Raw genomic sequence first — 21,020 nt, forward strand, 5'->3', positions numbered from 1 at the left:
ATCAAAATGTGTAAAAAATGACCTGTAAAATCCTAAAGGTGCTCTTTGGAATGTGTGCCCCTTTGCCCACCTAGGCGGCAAAAAAGTGTCACACATCTGGTATCGCCGTACTCAGGAGAAGTTGGGGAATGTGTTTTGGGGTGTCATTTTACAAATACCCATGCTGGGTGAGAGAAATATCTTGGCAAAAGACAACTTTTCCCATTTTTTTAGACAAAGTTGGCATTTGACCAAGATATTTATCTCACCCAGCATGGGTATATGTAAAAGGACACCTCAAAACACATTCCCCAACTTCTCCTGAGTACGGCGATACCAGATGTGTGACACTTTTTTGCAGCCTAGATGCACAAAGCAGCCCAAATTCCTATTAGGAGGGCATTTTTAGACATTTGGATCCCAGACTTCTCACGCTTTCGGGCCCCTAAAATGCCAGGGCAGTATAAATACCCCACATGTGACCCCATTTTGGAAAGAAGACACCCCAAGGTATTCAATGAAGGGCATGGCGAGTTCATAGAATTTTTTTTTTTTGGCACAAGTTAGTGGAAATTGATTTTTTGGGTATTTTCTCACAAAGTCTCCCTTTCCGCTAACTTGGGACAAAAATTTTAATCTTTCATGGACTCAATATGCCCCTAACGGAATACCTTGGGGTGTGTTCTTTCCGAAATGGGGTCACATGTGGGGTATTTATACTGCCCTTGCATTTTAGGGGCCCTAAAGCGTGAGAAGAAGTCTGGAATATAAATGTCTAAAAATTTTTACGCATTTGGATTCCGTGAGGGGTATGGTGAGTTCATGTGAGATTTTATTTTTTGACACAAGTTAGTGGAATATGAGACTTTGTTTTTTCTTACAAACAAAAAAAAACTATTTCCGCTAACTTGGGCCAAAAAAATGTCTGAATGGAGCCTTACAGGGGGGTGATCACCCATATAGACTCCCTGATCACCCCCCTGTAAGGCTCCATTCAGACGTCCGTATGATTTTTACGGATCCACGGATACATGGATCGGATCCGCAAAGCACATACGGACGTCTGAATGGAGCCTTACCGGGGGGTGATCAATGACAGGGGGGTGATCAGGGAGTCTATATGGGGTGATCACCCCCCCTGTCAGGCTCCATTCAGACGTCCGTATGTGTTTTGCGGATCCGATCCATGTATCCGTAAAAATCATACGGACGTCTGAATGGAGCCTTACAGGGGGGTGATCAATGACAGGGGGGTGATCAATGACAGGGGGGTGATCAGGGAGTGTATATGAGGTGATTACCCCCCTGTCAGGCTCCATTCAGACGTCCGTATGTGTTTTGCGGATCCGATCCATGTATCCGTGGATCCGTAAAAATCATACGGACGTCTGAATGGAGCCTTACAGGGGGGTGATCAATGACAGGGGGGTGATCAGGGAGTCTATATGGGGTGATCAGTGGTTCATAAGGGGTTAATAAGTGACGGGGGGGGGGGGGTGTAGTGTAGTGTAGTGGTGTTTGGTGCTACTTTACTGAGCTGCCTGTGTCCTCTGGTGGTCGATCCAAGCAAAAGGGACCACCAGAGGACCAGGTAGCAGGTATATTAGACGCTGTTATCAAAACAGCGTCTAATATACCTGTTAGGGGTTAAAAAAAATCACATCTCCAGCCTGCCAGCGAACGATCGCCGCTGGCAGGCTGGAGATCCACTCGCTTACCTTCCGTGCCTGTGTGCGCGCGTTCACAGGAAATCTCGGCTATCGCTGGAGGACGCATATATATGCGTCCACTCAGAAGAGCAGGGCCGCCGCCAGGACGCAATCCTGCGTACGGCGGTCCTGAGCAGGTTAAACTTTAAGGGGTTGTCTGGGTTCATGGCCCTCTCTCCTTCTGTACCTGGCTGTGACTCGTCTCGGCTGAATCGCGCAAGACAAGGGCTTTTTATGGAGATCCGGTGACGTACCGGGCTCTCCATGGGTAAAGCTAGGCAGAGACTTCTGCCTAACAGGGTAGCACAGTCCGTCTGCCATGGAAAGAGGTGGACCTTGCGACATGCAATTTTAACTGGACTTCTCCCTTTAAAGATGCTGAATGACGGTGCAGATTCTTACAACTATTACTTTTCATGGAAATTAATGCGTTATTTGTATTTCAGAATCTCCAAATCATCCACCGCTCATCCAAAGCTGCATTCGAAGCCTTGAGCAGTTGAGATTTTCCTTTTTATGGCATAAGAAACCCCAGGACAGACCAGAATTACATTCCTCTAAAGTGAGCTGTAGACACCTCCAGCCGCAAAGCTGTTATTAAACTTTAACATCTCCAAATTCATCGTGCAACTAAAGTGTAGAAAATGTCTGCTGCATCACATGCTCTGCGCTGGGCTTAACTAGACGCTGTAAAACAAAATTACACAACACACCAGCAAATAAAACGAAAGGAATGGAAATAAACCGTGCAGTAAAAACGTTACGGCTCCTAGATTCATTTCCCAAGTCTGTTTAACACAGACAGTACTTGCAAAATCGATTTCAAATTTCCCCAAGACTAAAATCAAGACGAAACATAGGAAGCGAATGTTTATATAAGCTATATATTAAAAAAAATCTCTGCAAGAACAGTTATTTCTTAAGGATAGTGAGAGAATACGGTGAGGAGCTTGACCTGTACCACATCCCCATTTTTCTTTTGATCCTTGGAATTCTGCATATTTCCGACAGACTACAATATTATATTTTACATGAGTATAAAAACACTCACAAACTACTGTCGCCAATTAAAATGCCTTATAGTGCTCTTCCTGACAAAAGTAGTGGAAAGTAAAAGGTCTGGTAGATGAAACATCTAACCAAAAGGACCGCACCGCGTGAAAACATATGGATGTTGAGGTTACCCTGCCAAAACGTGGACTAGCCGAGACTGAAAGTCCACTGCTCAGGTCATTTCTTTCCAGAGTAACCTCTGCTCAGGCAGCCCTGGAGTTCTGAGCAGTGATGGTCAGTTCGCAGTGTTCGCCCGCAAACACATGCGGGCTGCCATCTTGACTCACAAGTCCGGCGATGCACAGGTAAGCCCGAAACAGCCCGATGAAGGCCCCCGGCGGCTGTTCTCGGAACTGCTTGCTCCCGGTGACCGTATTTGTTTCAGACAGGCTCCCGTCACAGGTAAGGGCTTACCTGTGCATCGCCGGACTTGTGAGTCAAGATGGCAACCCGCATGTGTTCGGGGGCGAACACTGCGAACTGGCATTCACTGGTCCTGAGCTTGAATCTGGCCAACTTAAGACATCTCACATTTGTATAGACTTTCTTCCACGCTCCAATATCACAAAGAATATTAGATAAAACGATTAAAGGGGTTGTCTTATTTCAGCTAATGACATTTATCATGTGGACAAAGTTACTACAAGGCACTTACTAATGTATTGCGATTGTCCATATTGCCTCCTTTGCTGGCTTGATTCATGTTTTCATCACAGTACATCACTGCTCGGATCCAGGGATTATGACTAGGGATGAGCGAATCGACTTCGGATGAAACATCCGCAGTTGAGTGGCATTAAACTTTGTTCCAATACTGTACGGAGCAGGAGCTCTGTACAGCATTAGAATGTATTGGCTCCGATGAGCCAAAGTTATTGCTGCACGAAGTCTCGCGAGACTTCATAAATGAATTTGTACTGTAAAAAAAAACATTTCCCGAACTCCGGTTCGGATCCAAGGTACCACTTGGAACCGAACCCAAGTTCGGGAAATGTTTTTTCACTGTACAAATTAATTTATGAAGTTATGAAGCAATAACTTCGGCTCATCTGAGCCAATACATTCTAAGGCTCTATTCACACGACCGTATAAATAGATCTGCATCCGTTCCGCAAAATTGGGGAACGGGTACGGATCCATTCATTTCAATGGGGCCGCAAAAGATGCGGATAGCACACCGTGTGCTGTCCACATCCGTTGTTCCATTCCGTGGCCCCGCAAAATAGATGGAGCATGTCCTATTTTAAGCTTAGGCATTCTCTATATAGCGCTGGGCATGTGCGGTCCACAAAACACTTACGGTCGTGTGAATGCACCCTAATAATGTACGGAGCTTCTGCTCTGTACAGTATTGGAACTAGTTTTATGTGATTCTGATGTTTCCTGGAACCAATTAATATTGTATCTTGAGGGACCACTGTACAAGTGAATGCCGCGACGTGGCATGGGAGAAATGTCTTATGGGCCCACTGTTTCCTCTAATAGGCTTTAGTCCTAGTTCCTGTAGTCCATTAGAGGCCGGTGTCATCATTATCACATCGCTTGAGTCGGGCTGCATATAGCTCAAGGCACAGACTTGAAAGTGTATTGCAGACAGCAGAATGGAGGTATTTGAGTTTATTTTTATTTGGCAGCATGTTGTTGGGCCACAGTGGGGTGGAGGTCATTATTTTCTAACTGGCGATTACTGACATTATGGCTGTAAAAAAGGAGCATTTTTGTACTGGCACACATTATAAGGGGGTCACTATGGGGAAATCTGTTCTACTAGGGGCACTAAAAGGCTAGGTGCACCCCTGCCTTTAAGCACAAAGTTTATTGCTGTGCCTCTACAAGAAGAATATTAACTCCAGTTTGTGCGGTGTAATAGATTGCATTTAATTAGAGATGCAGCATATGATATACGTGATGTTTCGGCCACAATCCGGCCTTTATCAGACTGGTGCCGCTGGAAAGACTGCTCAGATAGCGGGCGTATGTTGGAATCGCAGAGACGTCTGCTGGTGAGTAAAGTTATGTAAAGTCTGATGAAGGCCGGATTGTGGCCGAAACGTCACGTATATGATATGCCGCATCTTTAATTAAATAAAATCTATTACACCGCACAAACTGGAGTTAATATTCTTCTTGACGAAATGGGGTGGGAACCCGACTTCCAGTAGCGTACTAACAACAGAGTGCCACAAAGTTTTTTCTTCATTACGGCCCCACACATTCACTGGGTACATGGAATTGGATGATGCAGCCACATCTGAATAAACCAACCTTTTCACTTGATTGTCTTCTTTTCTTTAATTGAATGTAATCCGTTTCCACCTTTTCAGCCAGTTCTAGTTTTCTTTTGTTCCGTTTAAAAGCAGCCAGGCTTAACTCTGAAGAAATAAATATGTATACAGATATGATCAGCATAAAGAACACAAAGTGTAGCTACTGTATAAAAAAACAACAACAAACAAAACAAACAAAAAAACCTTTGATCGGTCATAGTGACGTGAAATGTTTTGTGATCGGTGGGGGTTCAGGTGCAGAGGAAAAATAAAAATCATTATTTTTGAAGACATCAGTGCACCGAGGGGTGCGGCCAGCACTGGAAAGCTGAGGTGCACTGAGGGGCTATGTCCCTCCCCTTGGAATTCTGAAGTCCTCATTTTGCATAAAGAATAATTGTCTTTTTCTCAGGAACACCGTAACTGATTTTCAAGAAAAAGGTATCTCAATCAGCAGGACTAAAACTACCAGGCAATATGCCTTGTGTAATAGGGCTGATCCTACTGACAGGTGCTCTTTAAAGCAGTTGTCTCATCTCGCCATTACTAAGGATAGACGAGACACAGTCCCGACCACCAGCCAGCCGGGAGCTCCGGCACTCGCTGTCTCATTGCATGAGAGCTACGTTTTTTCCATAGCTCTCATGCATCGCTCTGCTGTTTCCTGGCTGACTAGTGGTCGGGACTGTGTCTCATCTTGCCTTGGTAACGGCGAGATGAGACAATCCCTTTTAAATTCTGGTTTAAAGTTTCCCTTTTATTTTGCTAACAATAAAAATGAGTGCCGCCCTCCCTTAATGGCCTCTATAGGATATGCATGAAATAACCTTGATCCCGACAACTTCATATATTTTTAGAAGGAAGGAGCGCGAGCCCCATACTCCCGACATTGGCCGTCTGCTTTAATAATAAACATGGCTTCATTTCAGAGTCCTTCGCATCCACACGGACGCTCACGATGAGGCCTGATGAGAGTTATGTAAGGTTGGCTAGGCCGGATTCCACGCATAGACTGTTCTACAGAAATATTTGTTTAACAATTACATTCTACAGCAGGAAATTAACAGATCTCCTTGCCTTCAGTATTACGAGGGCCGGAGACAAAACAAACGAGAAGAGGCAGCAGATGAAAGCAAAACGTTACAAACATTGCTCTGGTTGGCAGACATTTATCAAGATCGTGCTAAACAATGCAAAGAACAGCGTGATCTGAGATAATCGCTCTCAACTGTCTGAATGTAAATACACAACAGATGAAATCCATCCCAGATCCCACCTCTCCACAAGGTCATATCACTGATTTCAGCCACGAGTACTTTGGTCCTGCTGATTGAGGTACCTTCTTCTTGAGTGAACTTGTGTTTTCAGGCTCGGCGTACAAGGTTTAGATTATCTAAGAATTCCGTTATGGATTCCACTACCACAGAGAATTCTTAGATAACCCAAACCTTGTACGCCGAACTTGAAAACTGAAGTTTGCTCATCCCTACTTGTCACCTAAAGAGTGACCGCTACACAACAGTGTCGTACACCAAGTCTGTCAATATATTTTACTTCTGTTACAAAAGAGCTTTTAACAAAATTCAATAACCTTGCATCCAAAATGAATGGTGGTTTGGTGCCATTGTTAACATCCAATGTATCCAAGAACGGGAATATCTGGCTGTTGGAAAGGACTAAAATCAGCTGCATTGCAATTAACCTTCTCCTTTCAATAATATTTATTAATAAGAAACAATATGGGACTGACAGAGCGCCGCATACATCAGTCCCATAGAAGCAAGGAAAGTGGTGGACCAACAAGCGCACTATCATTCCATTCAGAGAGAGGATTGCAGACCCTCCGGTCTAAGGATTGGTGGCTGTCCCAGCGGTCAGACGCTCAGCGAACCTGTGGATAGCTGATAAATACATTTTGTGGAACAGGCTCTTTGAAAGGGAATCTATCACCAGGAAATTAACCATTATATCAGTCACAATTGCCCTGATTTATTCCAGACCAGCGGCGTACACCGGTCTATGGTAACCGGGGGCACTCCTGGATGCTGTGTCTGATTTATGATGAGGCCTACGCATCCAGCAGTTTGTGAGCCTGATCTGAAATCTACACCAACCCCAGTTTTCTGGCGTGAAAGATGATAAGTGTGGCCCCCTTACTAGGAAGGTAGCGGGACCAATGGAGTAGCAGCACTTGCACAAAAAATTTTGTGCAATTTGCGACTTTTACACACCACAAAAGAGCAGCATTTTATATTCAGCCCTATGCTTTGTAGCGGTAGCTCAGCTGTATGTAATGATACCTTTGACTTAAATGCCCCAAGGGAAGCCCAAGCCACTGTGCAACCTTGCTCCTCCTGCTTTCTTTGCCAGCCCCTTCCACTTCTTCTGTATTGACAGGGCCAGGTTACTGCATAGTCATCTTTCCTGACAATGTTAAACGGAGAGAGGGGCTTGCAGACAAAGCAGACGGAGCTAAGGTGCAGAGTGGTGTGGGCCTGCCTTCGGTGCACTTAACATGGGTTAAAAGTGCTTATTTTCCCTCCAGAATGAAAAAGAATGGATTGCTAAGTGAAAGGTATCATTACATTCGGATTAGCTAGCTTGTATTTGATAGAGATAAGCTCCCATCTTGTGGATAACTTTTGTGAGGATGTCAGAGTTATTGAATTCAACTGCATCCTGAACATAAACTGGTTCAACAGAAGAATGCCAAGGAGGCTTTGCAGTCAACTCTTCCAAACTCCACACAAACCCCCAACATGTTTCACGTTTAGCAGATAGTGGCCACCTGAAAAAATGTCAGGCTACTGAACCAGAATGTTAGGGGCCTTCCTGAGATTATCAAAACCTACTGAATATGCCACCCTGCTGTCCCCAATCTTCCCTCATAAAAAGTGGTGATGCAGCAGATATAGGTAGTCCTATAGAGAGATCATTTTCCTAAAGAGCAAAGGGGGGGTCATTTATCAACCTGAAATACGTCTATATTAGGCATATTTCAGGAGCAGATTGGTTAGTTGCACAGCAATCTGTGACTTTTCCCCGTTTACGCCAGGTCTATAAAAGTGGCCGTGGCACGGAAGGGGATGGCCCGGACGCCAGTCTCATTCATTATTTTCTACTCCTGTTTTAGGAGTAGAAAATGGTCTAAATAGAAGAAAGCAAGGAAGCCGTCTTACATTTAGAAGCAGCAGTGGATCCACTGAAGTTATGAAGAGGTCAGTGCCTCTTCATAACTTCAGCGGATCCACCGCCAGCAATGGTCTAAAACAGCAGTCTTAATAAATGACACCCTCAATCTGCAAAGCCAAACAGATTTGCAGTTCAATTGCCTCTAAATTCTGCCTGACAACCCCTGCGACCAGTGTAATAACGAATATACTTATTGTTACCCAGCAGCAAAAAAAAACATTAAAAAAAAAAAAATTCTGAGAAAATAGGATGTTCCAGGAAAGCATTGAATGATAAGTGATTTTAGCGGGACCTTCCCTTTAACCCCTTAAGGACCTTGCCATTTTTCACCTTAACCCCTTAAGGACCAGGCTCATTTTCACCTTAAGGACCAGGCCATTTTTTGCAAATCTGACCAGTGTCACTTTAAGTGCTCATAACTTTAAAACGCTTCGACTTACCCAGGCCGTTCTGAGATTGTTTTTTCGTCACATATTGTACTTCATGACACTGCTAAAATTGGGTCAAAAAAGTTAATTTTTTTGCATAAAAAAATACATTTTTTACCAAAAATTTTGAAAAATTAGCAAATTTCAAAGTTTCAGTTTCTCTACTTCTGTAATGCATAGTAATACCCCCAAAAATTGTGATGACTTTACATTCCCCATATGTCTACTTCATGTTTGAATTGTTTTGGGAATGATATTTTATTTTTTGGGGATGTTACAATGCTTAGAAGTTTAGAAGCAAAATTTGAAATTTTTGAGAAATCTTCAAAATCCCACTTTTTATGGACCAGTTCAGGTTTGCAGTCATATTGTGAGGCTTAGATAATAGAAACCTCCCAAAAATGACCCCATTCTAGAAACTAAACCCCTCAAGGTATTCAAAACTGTTTTTTCAAACTTTATTAACCCTTTAGGTCTTCCACAAGAGTTGATGGCAGATGGAGAAACAATTTTGAAATTTCTATTTTTTGGAAAATTTTCCAATATAATCAATTTTTTCCAGGAGTAAAACAAGGGTTAACTGCCAAACAACACTCAAAATGGGTTGCCCTGATTCTGTAGTTTGCAGAAACACCCCATATGTGGTCGTAAACTACTGTTTGGCCGAACGGTAGCACATAGAAGGAGGGGAACACCATATGGGTTTTGGAAGGCAGATTTTGCAGGACTGGTTTTGTTTATACCATGTCCCATTTGAAGCCCCCTGTTGCACCCCTAGAATAGAAATTTCAAAAAAGTGACTCCATCTAAGAAAGTACACCCCTCAAGGTATTCAAAACTGGGTTTACAAACTTTGTTAACCCTTTAGGTGTTCCACAAGAGTTAATGGCAGATGGAGAAACAATTTTGAAATTTCTATTTTTTGGAAAATTTTCCAATATAATCAATTTTTTCCAGGAGTAAAACAAGGGTTAACTGCCAAACAACACTCAAAATGGGTTGCCCTGATTCTGTAGTTTGCAAAAACACCCCATATGTGGTCGTAAACTACTGTTTGGCCGAACGGTAGCACATAGAAGGAGGGGAACACCATATGGGTTTTGGAAGGCAGATTTTGCAGGACTGGTTTTGTTTATACCATGTCCCATTTGAAGCCCCCTGTTGCACCCCTAGAATAGAAATTTCAAAAAAGTGACTCCATCTAAGAAAGTACACCCCTCAAGGTATTCAAAACTGGGTTTACAAACTTTGTTAACCCTTTAGGTGTTCCACAAGAGTTAATGGCAGATGGAGAAACAATTTTGAAATTTCTATTTTTTGGAAAATTTTCCAATATAATCAATTTTTTCCAGGAGTAAAACAAGGGTTAACTGCCAAACAACACTCAAAATGGGTTGCCCTGATTCTGTAGTTTGCAAAAACACCCCATATGTGGTCGTAAACTACTGTTTGGCCGAACGGTAGCACATAGAAGGAGGGGAACACCATATGGGTTTTGGAAGGCAGATTTTGCAGGACTGGTTTTGTTTATACCATGTCCCATTTGAAGCCCCCTGTTGCACCCCTAGAATAGAAATTTCAAAAAAGTGACTCCATCTAAGAAAGTACACCCCTCAAGGTATTCAAAACTGGGTTTACAAACTTTGTTAACCCTTTAGGTGTTCCACAAGAGTTAATGGCAGATGGAGAAACAATTTTGAAATTTCTATTTTTTGGAAAATTTTCCAATATAATCAATTTTTTCCAGGAGTAAAACAAGGGTTAACTGCCAAACAACACTCAAAATGGGTTGCCCTGATTCTGTAGTTTGCAAAAACACCCCATATGTGGTCGTAAACTACTGTTTGGCCGAACGGTAGCACATAGAAGGAGGGGAACACCATATGGGTTTTGGAAGGCAGATTTTGCAGGACTGGTTTTGTTTATACCATGTCCCATTTGAAGCCCCCTGTTGCACCCCTAGAATAGAAATTTCAAAAAAGTGACTCCATCTAAGAAAGTACACCCCTCAAGGTATTCAAAACTGGGTTTACAAACTTTGTTAACCCTTTAGGTGTTCCACAAGAGTTAATGGCAGATGGAGAAACAATTTAGAAATTTCTATTTTTTGGAAAATTTTCCAATATAATCAATTTTTTCCAGGAGTAAAACAAGGGTTAACTGCCAAACAACACTCAAAATGGGTTGCCCTGATTCTGTAGTTTGCAAAAACACCCCATATGTGGTCGTAAACTACTGTTTGGCTAAACGGCAGGACATAGAAGAAGGGGAACGCCATACGGTTTTTGGAAGGCAGATTTTGCTGGACTGGTTTATTTACACCATGTACCCTTTCAAGCCCCCTGATGCACCCCTAGAGTAGAAACTCCATAAAAGTGACCCCATCTAGGAAACTACGGGATAAGGTGGTTGTTGTTTTGGGACAATTTTTGGGGTAAATTAGATTTTTGGTTGCTCTATATTACTCTTTTTTGAGGCAATGTAACAAAAAAATTTAATACTAAAATTGTTTCTACATTCGCTATTTAGTTTTGTGGAACACCTAAAGGGTTAACATAGTTTGTAAAGTAATTTTTGAATACCTTGAGGGGTGTAGTTTCTTAGATGGGGTCACTTTTTTGGAGTTTCTAGTCTAGGCTACATCAGGGGGGGCTTCTAATGGGACATGGTGTAAAAAAAAAAAACTGTCCATCAAAATCTGCCTTCCAGAAACCGTATGGAGTTCCCTTCGTTCTATGCCCTGCCGTGCGGCTATATAGCCATTTACGACCACATATGGGGTGTTTCTGCAAACTACAGAATTGGGGCAATAAATGTTTAGTTTTGTTTGGCTGTTAACCCTTGCTTTATTACCGGCAAAATGGATTTAAATTTAAATTTTGCCCAAAAATAGGTGTTTTGGCACCGTTTTTATTTTATATTTTTAACACCGTTCATCCGAGGCGTTTGGTAAAAAGTTATTTTTATAGCGACGACTTTTACGCACGCGACGATGCCCAATATGTATGGCTCTCAGACTTTGGAGACACTAAGCAGGCATCCTAAAACTGCGGCCCTCCAGATGTTGTAAAACTACAATTCCCACCATGCCCTGATGATGGCTGTAGGTTGTCTGGGCATGCTGGGAGTTATAGTTTTACAACATCTGGAGGGCCGCAGTTTGAGGATGCCTGCACTAAAACTAATATTTTTTGGGGAAAGAAAAATTGTTTTCGTGTCTCCAAAGTCTGAGAGCCATAGTGTTTTATGTTCTCTAGTGAACTGTTGGGGATTATAAAAATTTAGTACTCCATGGAAGTGTGATACTCCCTGAAGCAATCGATAATGCAGAGGCCCGGATGATCGGGGCACGTGTCACATTGAGTTGTGGTGTCCTTCCGTATCCCCCTCTTGTGACACACTCTGCACTTTTTTTGGGTTCGTCCCTTCTTTCCAGTATGGGGGACCACACCTGGAAAGTGTTGGCCAGGGACGATCCGGGCGCCTCCAGTTCCCGAGGTACTCCGGCCTGCTCTTTCCCGGTCCGAAAAGATCAGGTCTTTGAGGACTGCCTCATAGAATTGGAGGAATGTCCCTGTGCTGCCAGCGCTTCGGGATAGTACAAAAGAGTTGTACATGGCAACCTGCACCATGTAGACCGCAACTTTTTTGTACCATGCCCGGGTTTTGCGCATGGCGTTATATGGCGTGAGGACTTGATCAGAGAGATCAACTCCTTCCATATACCGATTGTAGTCGACGATACAATCGGGCTTGAGGACCGTTGCCGCGGTACCTCGCACAGGGACTGGGGTGGTGCTGTTACCGTGGATTGTGGACAGCATAAGGACATCCCTCTTGTCCTTATACCTGACCAGCAACAGGTTTCCACTGGTAAGTGCACGGGTCTCACCCCTGGGGATAGGTACCTGGAGGGGGTAGGCAGGGAGGCCGCGTTGATTTTTCCGCACGGTCCCACAAGCGAACGTGGATCTGGCGGCAAGGGACCTGAACAAGGGAATGCTGGTATAAAAGTTGTCCACGTACAAGTGGTAACCCTTATCCAGCAGTGGGTACATAAGGTCCCACACGAGTTTCCCGGTAACACCCAGAGTGGGGGGACATTCTGGTGGTTGAATCCGGGAATCTCGCCCCTCGTACACACGAAATTTGTAAGTGTACCCTGAGGTACTCTCACAAATTTTGTATAGCTTCACGCCATACCTCGCCCGCTTTGTGGGAATGTATTGGCGGAAACTGAGTCTCCCCTTGAACGCAACGAGAGACTCATCAACCGCGACCTCCCTTCCAGGTACGTAGGCCTGCTGAAATGTGGCCCCAAAGTGATCGATGACCGGCCGTATCTTGTACAGCCGGTCATAGGCAGGATCACCTCGGGGGGGACATGCTGCATTATCGGAATAATGCAGACATTTCCGGATGGCCTCAAACCGGTGACGTGTCATGACCATACTGTACAGTGGGGTCTGGTATAGGACGTCCCCACTCCAGTATTGCCTGACACTGGGTTTTTGGACTAGACCCATATGCAGCACGAGGCCCCAAAATGTCCTCATCTCGGCTGCACTGACCGGCGTCCAGCCACCGGGTCTAGCCAAAACTGAGCCTGGGTTTTGAGCGACGAACTGTTGGGCGTACAGATTCGTCTGCTCCACCATCAAATTCACCAGTGGGTTACTGAAAAAAAAACTAAAAAAGTCTATTTCAGTAAACCCCACTGTGGGAATCTGGATTCCAGGATTGCCAGCGAAATCCGGAATCTCAGGCTCAAAGTCCACTGGGGGACACCAGCTAAGTTCATCGGCAGGGGGCTCCGGTGAACTTATTTGGTGGGCCGGGAAACCAGTACGAACCCCAGGGCGGCTCGTACTAGGGTGGGCCACAGGATCCCTAGCATGTGTGGCCCCTGGCTCCGCCTGGCGGCGTCTCCGCTGCCTTGGTGGCTCATCGTCATCCGATGATGATGAGGAGGATGCGGATGACAAAAGGAACGTGGGGTCATCCTCATCCTCACTGGGGCTCTCAGAGTCGGAGGCAATCTGGGCATATGCCTCCTCGGCTGAGAACACCCGGCGGGCCATGGGTGTGTGTGTGTGCGTGTGTATGTGCGTGCGTGTAAACCTTTATTCTATGTGCGTGTGTGTGGGGGCACGGGTGTTCACGTACTAAAAAGTCCAGGCAAAAAAAATGGGCAAGTGTTAGAAAAAAAAAAAAAAAAAAAAGTTCAAACTTGCTGATCTGCGGTTCAACGCTGATCAGCGGTCGGTGGGGTGGTGGGGCGGGCGATGCGCTAACAGTGGACGGACGCTAAAAAGTGCCGGCCAGTCAGCGCACGCAGAAAAAAAAAAATGTGGTGGTGGGGGAAGGGTCTGGTGGTGGGGGGAGGGGGTTGGTGGGTGGGGGGGGGGGGCTGGTGGTGGGGGGGGGGGGCTGGTGGTGGGGGGGATGCGGGGGGGGCAAGTGGCGTGGGGTCTGGGGTCTGAAAGTTGTAAAAAAAAAAAGTTTGGAATAAATGTGTTTTTTTTTTTTTTTTTTCTCTAACTTTTCCCTTCTTTCCCTGCCTAACGGTGCCTCTCCCTCACTGACCCTAACCTACCTGGGTGGCGATGGGTGCAGGAGGGTGATGGATGCCGATTTAGGGGGACACAGGAGCTGGTGCTGGACGATGCTGCACGGTCAGGGTGCTGGACAGGAAGAGGAGGGGAGAGAGGAGCGCAGGAAGTTTGAATCTCGCGCCTCTCTCCCCTGCACCAATCAGCACCCTGGACAGCGGCGTTCAGCACCAGGGCCAGCTCCGCCTCTGCAAATCCTCGGACTGCGATTGGTGGTGTAAAATTACGCCACCGATCGCAGTCTTTTTCCGGTTCATCGGGTCACAGGACACCCGAATGGACCGGAAACGCAGAAAACCGCAGGTCTGAATTGACCTGCGGTTTTCTGCGATCGCCGATACGGGGGGGTCCAATGACCCCCCCCTGCGTTGTTACGGGATGCCGGCTGAATGATTTCAGCCGGCGTCCCGTTCCGATTAACCCCTGCGGCGCCGGAATGCAGATTTTAAGTCAGGACGTACCGGTACGTCCTCGGTCCTTAAGGACTCGGGAAATAGGGCGTACCGGTACGTCCTCGGTCCTTAAGGGGTTAAGGACCATGCAATTTTTTGCTAATCTGACATGTGTCACTTTATGTGGTGATAACCTTAAAACGCTTTTACTTATCCAAGACATTCTGAGATTGTTTTATTGTCAGATATTGTACTTCATAACAGTGGTAAATTTGAGTCAAAATATTTCATTTTTATTTATAAAAAAAATACCAAATTTACCAAAAGTTTTGAAATAATTGCAATTTTCAAAATTTATATTTCTCTGCTTTTTAAACAGATAGCGATACCTCCTAAAATAGTTATTACTTTACATTTCCCATATGTCTACTTCATGGTTGGATCCTTTTGTAAATGACATTTTCTTTTTTTGGGACGTTAGAAGGCTTAGGGTACTTTCACACTAGTGTTATTCTTTTCCGGCACCGAGTTCCATCCTAGGGGCTCTATACCGGAAAAGAACTGATAAGTTTTATCCTAATGCATTCTGAATGGAGAGCAATCCGGTCAGGATGCATCAGGATGTCTTCAGTTCAGTCTTTTTGACTTTTCAGGACGGAGATAATACCGCAGCATGCTGCAGTTTCATCTCCGTCCAAAATTCCGTAACACTTGCCGGAATACCGGATCCGGCATTTTTTCCCATTGAAATGCATTAATGCCGGCTCCGAATGTTCTGGCAAAACAGATCCGGCATTGCGGTCTGCGCATACTCAGACCGCAATAAATGTAAAAAAAAAAAAAAAAAGACAGATCCGGCATATCAATGCATTTGTCATACGGATCAGGATCCTGATCCATCTGACGATTGCAATCAGTTTGCATACGTTTTGACGAATCCAGCAGGCAGTTCTGGCGCAAGTGTGAAAGTAGCCTTAGAAGTTTAGAAGCAAATCTTGAAATTTTTTTGAAAATTTCCAAAACCAACTCTTTAAGGACCAGTTCAGGTCTGAAGTCACTGAGGCTTATATAATAGAAACCACCCATAAATGGCCCCATTTTAGAAACTACACCCCTCAAGGTATTCAAAACTGATTTCACAAACTTTGTTAACCCTTTAGGTGTTCCACAAGAATTAAAGGAAAATGGAGATTTTAGAATTAAACTTTTTGGGCAGATTTTCCATTTTAATCCATTTTTTTCCAGTAACCAAGCAAGGGTTAACAGCCAAATAAAACTCAATATTTTTTACCCCGATTCTGTAGTTTACAGAAACACCCCATTTGTGATCGTAAACTTCTGTACAGGCACATGGCAGGGAGCAGAAGAAAAGGAATGTCATTTGGATTTTAGAAGGCAGATTTCATTGGGATAATTTTAAGTTGCCATGTCACATTTGAAGACGCCCTGATGCACCCCTAGAGAAACTCCCAAAAATGTACCCTATTTTGAAAACTACAGTATAAAGGTGGCAGTTTTGTTGGTACTATTTTAGGGTACATATGATTTTTGGTTTCTATATATTACACTTTTTGTGAGGCAAGGTAACAAAAAATAGCTGTTTTGGGACAGTTTTTATTTTTTGTTATTTACTGTTCATCTGACAAGGTTAGATCATGTGGTATTTTTATAGAGCAGGTTGTTATGGATGCAAAAATACCAAATATGACTTTTTTTTGGTTGTTTGTTTCAGTTTTTACATAATAAAGCATTTTAGAACAAAAATATTTTTTTTGTGTCTCCATATTATGAAAGCCATATTTTTTTTATTTTTTGGGCGACTGTCTTTGTAGCGGCAATTTTTTTTCGGTATGACATGACTTTTTGATTGCTTTTTGTGATGTAAGGTGACAAAAAATAGCTCAGTGTGGTGTGGGTCCTACCACTAAACTACCTATCGTGTGTGAACAGTCTGATAGGTCCTAAGGACCGACTCACAGCCAAGCTCCTACATACCTCCATAGTAAGATCCCTAATACAATGGGAGGGAGGAGGAGGCTGTGAGCCCCACCTATAACAGGCCATGGGACACAGGCTACCAAGGTGTACCAGAATGTTGCCAATGACAAGCATTAGCACATTCAATACATTTAAAAATATATATATATATCACTGAATAAAGTGACCTAAATGGGAGGAAATGCTCAACCCCAAACACTGTAGCATGTTTATAATCAGGGGAGCAATTCCTCCGCAAGTGATCCATTGCTAACGGCAATGAAAGTACATAAATCACTGAAGAAAGACCCTCACGCTAATGTTTTGCTGGGGATTGCCGTTAGCAACGGATCACTTGCGGAGGAAACGCTCCCCCGATTATAAACACGCTACAGTACTTGGGGTTGAGCATTTCCTCCCATTTAGGCCACTTTATTCAGTGATTTATTTATTTTTTAACATGTATTGAATGTGCTAATGCTTGTCATTGGTAACATTCTGGTGCACCTGGTGGCCTGTGTCACATGGCCTGTTATAGGTGGGGCTCGCAGCCTCCTCCTCCTCCCTCCTATTGTATTAGGGATCTTACTATGGAGGTATGTAGGAACTTGGCTGTGAGTTGGTCCTTAGCACCTATCAGATTGTGTTCACACACGATAGGTAGTTTAGCGGTAGGACCCACACCACACAGATACCTTGATGGGGTGCGCGGGGCTCCGATATGTTCCTGAATGGAAGATATTGGCTGAAGTCTCAGCTTTTACCATCAGCGTAAGGGTCTGGCTTGTATGGTCATATTATTGTGGTGCACCTTTTTTCAGTGATTTATGTATTTTTATATTTTCAGCCACACATTATTGTAGGATGTTTTTGCGGTGCATGTGGTTCGCTGCCGGCATTCTCTATTGTATGCATTTTTGCTGGGGATTGCCATTAGCAATGGATCACTTGCGGAGGAATTGCTCCCCCGATTATAAACACGCTACAGTGTTTGGGGTTGAGCATTTCCTCCTATTTAGGCCACTTTATTCTGTATTTTTTTTTACGCATGCAGTGATGCCTAATGTGTCTGTTTTTGGTTTGTTTTTTTCTCTATTTTTTACAATTTTATGTCTCTTTTTATGGGAAAGGGGCTTTTTTTGTTAAAAACACTTTATTTCACTATTGGAAAGGGGCTTTTTTTTGTTAAAAACACTTTATTTCACTATTATTTTTTATGTTTGTCCCACTATGGGACTTCAACATTACAGGGTCTGATCCCTGTTTCAATGCAGCACAATACATCTGTATTGTACTGCATTGACTATCAGTGTATTACACAGTGTAATACACTAATAGTTTGCCTAGGAGACCCTGTGCTGCCGATTGCCGGACCTCACATTGGGGGGGGGGACGGGGGGGGGGACTGCAGAACGAGAATGCTCGTCCTGGGGCTCAAAGTATCGACCATTTAGGACGAGCATTCGCGTCATGGGTCCTTAAGGTGTTAATAAAAAGCCAAATAGGCCACGTGTTGATTTTAAATGCTCAACTATGCCTTGCTATAGAAACAGTTGGCAGGACTTATGGAAATATTCTCCTATAATTAGCATTTTTCTTCCAGCCTCAAAACATACAGATAAACCGAGTGATCTAAATACACAGTACATAGTAAAGAGAAAACAGCTCTTCATCTGGGGCAGACCACATCCTCCCCAATCCAGTCTTCAGAGCCTCCAACGTGAGGCGGCCATAGCACTAGTGCAGGGGTGGCCAACCTGCGGCTCTCCAGCAGTGCAAAACTACAACTCCCAGCATGCCCAGTCTGCCTACAGCAGGGCATGGTGGGAGTTGTAGTTTTACAACAGCTGGAGAGCCGCAAGTTGGCCAGCCCTGCACTAGTGCTTCCAGGAAAGAAACTCCATCTCCATATGTTCTGCATTTCAGTCTTGAGAACCGCGATGGCATCCCAATCACTAACGCTGGGTTCACACCTGAGCGTTCGCGATGGAGCGCTCTGTATGCGCGATTCTCCGGGCGTCTCACATACGCGGCTCCGGAACAAGCGAATGCCCATTGTCGCGCGTTCCCGCTGAAGTCTATGTACGGGACGCCCCAAAGAAGCTCATGTACTTCTTGGGGCGTCGGGCGTTTTACAGCGCGATCGTACGCGCTGTAAAACGCTCAGTTGAGAACCATTCCCATAGGGAATCATTGGTTCTTGCCTGTTGAGCGTTTTACGTAGGAACGCGCTGTAAAACGCCCAGGTGTGAACCCAGCCTTAAACATAGCTCTCATGCCTATATTTGAAGGAAGCCAGACAGTGTTCGTTATATACACAGTTAATCTTTTTCCATCAAACCTCTGGGTCTTCAATCACCTTTAAACAGAGTCCCTAAGGTTTTATTTTGGTATAAAAATCTCCAGTTTCCCCCACGACGAAACCAGCGACAGCATTTACAGGAAAATCCAATATGAGCCTGGCAGTTATGTTCATGCCTTCACTGCCTAGTGGAGTGTGGGTACATGGGAGGCTGAGGCACAGGTCCACGCACAAGTGACACGGGGGACTGTGCCATCTATACTCCACTACACTACTGGACTAACCCCAGCAAAGTATTTGTGGCAAAATAACCTAAGGGCATGTCCATAAGGACGGTTTATCATGCTGAAAAATCAGCTGCTGATATGAAAGAAAAACCCCAGCAGACAACAGAGGATGAGCCTCAAATATCGATGGCAAATATGCAGTTTGCCTTGCTGCCGATGCGCAGGTGGATTAACGCCATTCAATTCCATGGATTTTTTTTTTTTAAATAATAAGGTGATTTAAAAGGGTTGTCTCACCTCAGACATTGGTGGCATATCGCAAAGATCTCCAGAACGGGACTCCCAAACTGAACGGATCGCAGCCACATAGGCACAACAAGCTTCCATTCATTTCTAAGGGAGTTTCGAAAAAATGTTAACGAGCTTGCTCAGCTATTTTCAGAACTCCCATAGAAATGAATAAAGAGTATGCTGTGCATGCATGGTGCACTCACCTTCACTTTCAGGGGCCTGTTCTGGAGATAGGAGCAGGTCCCAGAGGTGGGACCTGCTCCTATCTGACATTGATGAACTACCATAGTTATATGTGACCAATATCTGAGATAAAACCCCTTTATAAGCTATGTACACCTTTGGGGGCAATTATTTTAAATTATTGCGTTGTACTTATATTGATCTAAAAATCGTTTTTTCAATTGGTCTTTATTAAAAATATGTACAGAGCTGAGAAGCTGTCTTTTCCGTCAGTCGGGGAGCTGACGGGCTCCTTATCTCTGCTCTCTGACATTATAAACATTCATTATAGCGCAGTTCTTATCTCACTGATAAGAATGTGGCTTAAATAAGTGTTCATGACCTCTCCGTAGTTTAGAGATAAGGTTTATTAGATGACATCACAAACAGCTAGAAACCCAGTTAACCCTTTGTGACAGAACGGCTCAACATTTTTTACCATGGCCTTATCCTAAAAGAGGGCATTTCCATCTCCATACAAAGAGCAAATGTGAGGACTCCTGCGGCAGGGCACATGACAAAAAGGTGATCCTGGCGGTTGCACAAAAAGGGGTTGTCCAGGACATTAAAAAACCTTGCAGAAAGCAGGAGGATGTGATAAAAAAACAAAATATCCCATGCTCTGAGGGTCCTGACGGTTTCTGTTTCATTAACTCCCGGCACATGACCACTGCCCAGTGACATGCAAGTGGTGGTGGCAAAGTCATCACTGAAGAACAGCAACAGAGACCGGGTGTAGCACGAGAGTGGCGGGAGGGTTTACAGATAATTCTTATTTTGCTATTTTATCTCATACCCCAGCTTTCTGCAAGATTTTTTAATGTCTGAAGACAACCTCCTAAAACAAGTTCCCTGCTGTGAGAACCTTTAAGGGAATATGATATAATTCAACGATTTTCAACTAATTTCTATAGTCAATTACAATTATCTTAGTGTGTAGTAAATATTCGCAGACGACCCCTTTAGAGAGTCGAAACCGCAATGAAGAGCTAAAAATGTCAAATGACCAGCCGACTCCTGTGTGTATATATATATATATATATATATATATATATATATATATGCACAAATGCTTGATGGTCTTAAAGGTCCTTTTAAATGAATGGGGCTGAGCTGCGATACTAAGCACAGCCGCTATACAATGTTCTGGCAAGCTGTGAGTCAGACCTCCACTGATTAGATACTGATGACCGATCCGGAGGATAGATCATCGGTATAAAAAAAGATGGAAAACTGCTTTACAATTAGAAAAGATAATGCCATACACAATCATCCACTAGCACCATCTTGACTTGTCCTTATATCTCTAATTACACCTGCTCACCACTGCGGATGAGACAGCGAACAGGTAAACAATGAAGGAGAAGGC

General features: G+C 44.0%; 1 protein-coding gene across 1 annotated transcript in view; it reads right to left on the reverse strand.

Moving 5' to 3' along the window:
- The window catches only part of TASP1 (taspase 1), a 170,409-nt gene that overhangs the window by 84,151 nt on the left and 65,238 nt on the right, over positions 1-21,020 (reverse strand). Inside the window, exon 9 of the mRNA XM_044289495.1 lies at positions 5,007-5,113. Coding sequence (XP_044145430.1) covers positions 5,007-5,113 — 107 coding nt within the window. The remainder of the gene's footprint in view (positions 1-5,006; positions 5,114-21,020) is intronic.

This window comes from Bufo gargarizans, chromosome 4 (assembly GCF_014858855.1).
Source record: "Bufo gargarizans isolate SCDJY-AF-19 chromosome 4, ASM1485885v1, whole genome shotgun sequence".
In the NCBI taxonomy this organism is placed as follows: domain Eukaryota; kingdom Metazoa; phylum Chordata; class Amphibia; order Anura; family Bufonidae; genus Bufo; species Bufo gargarizans.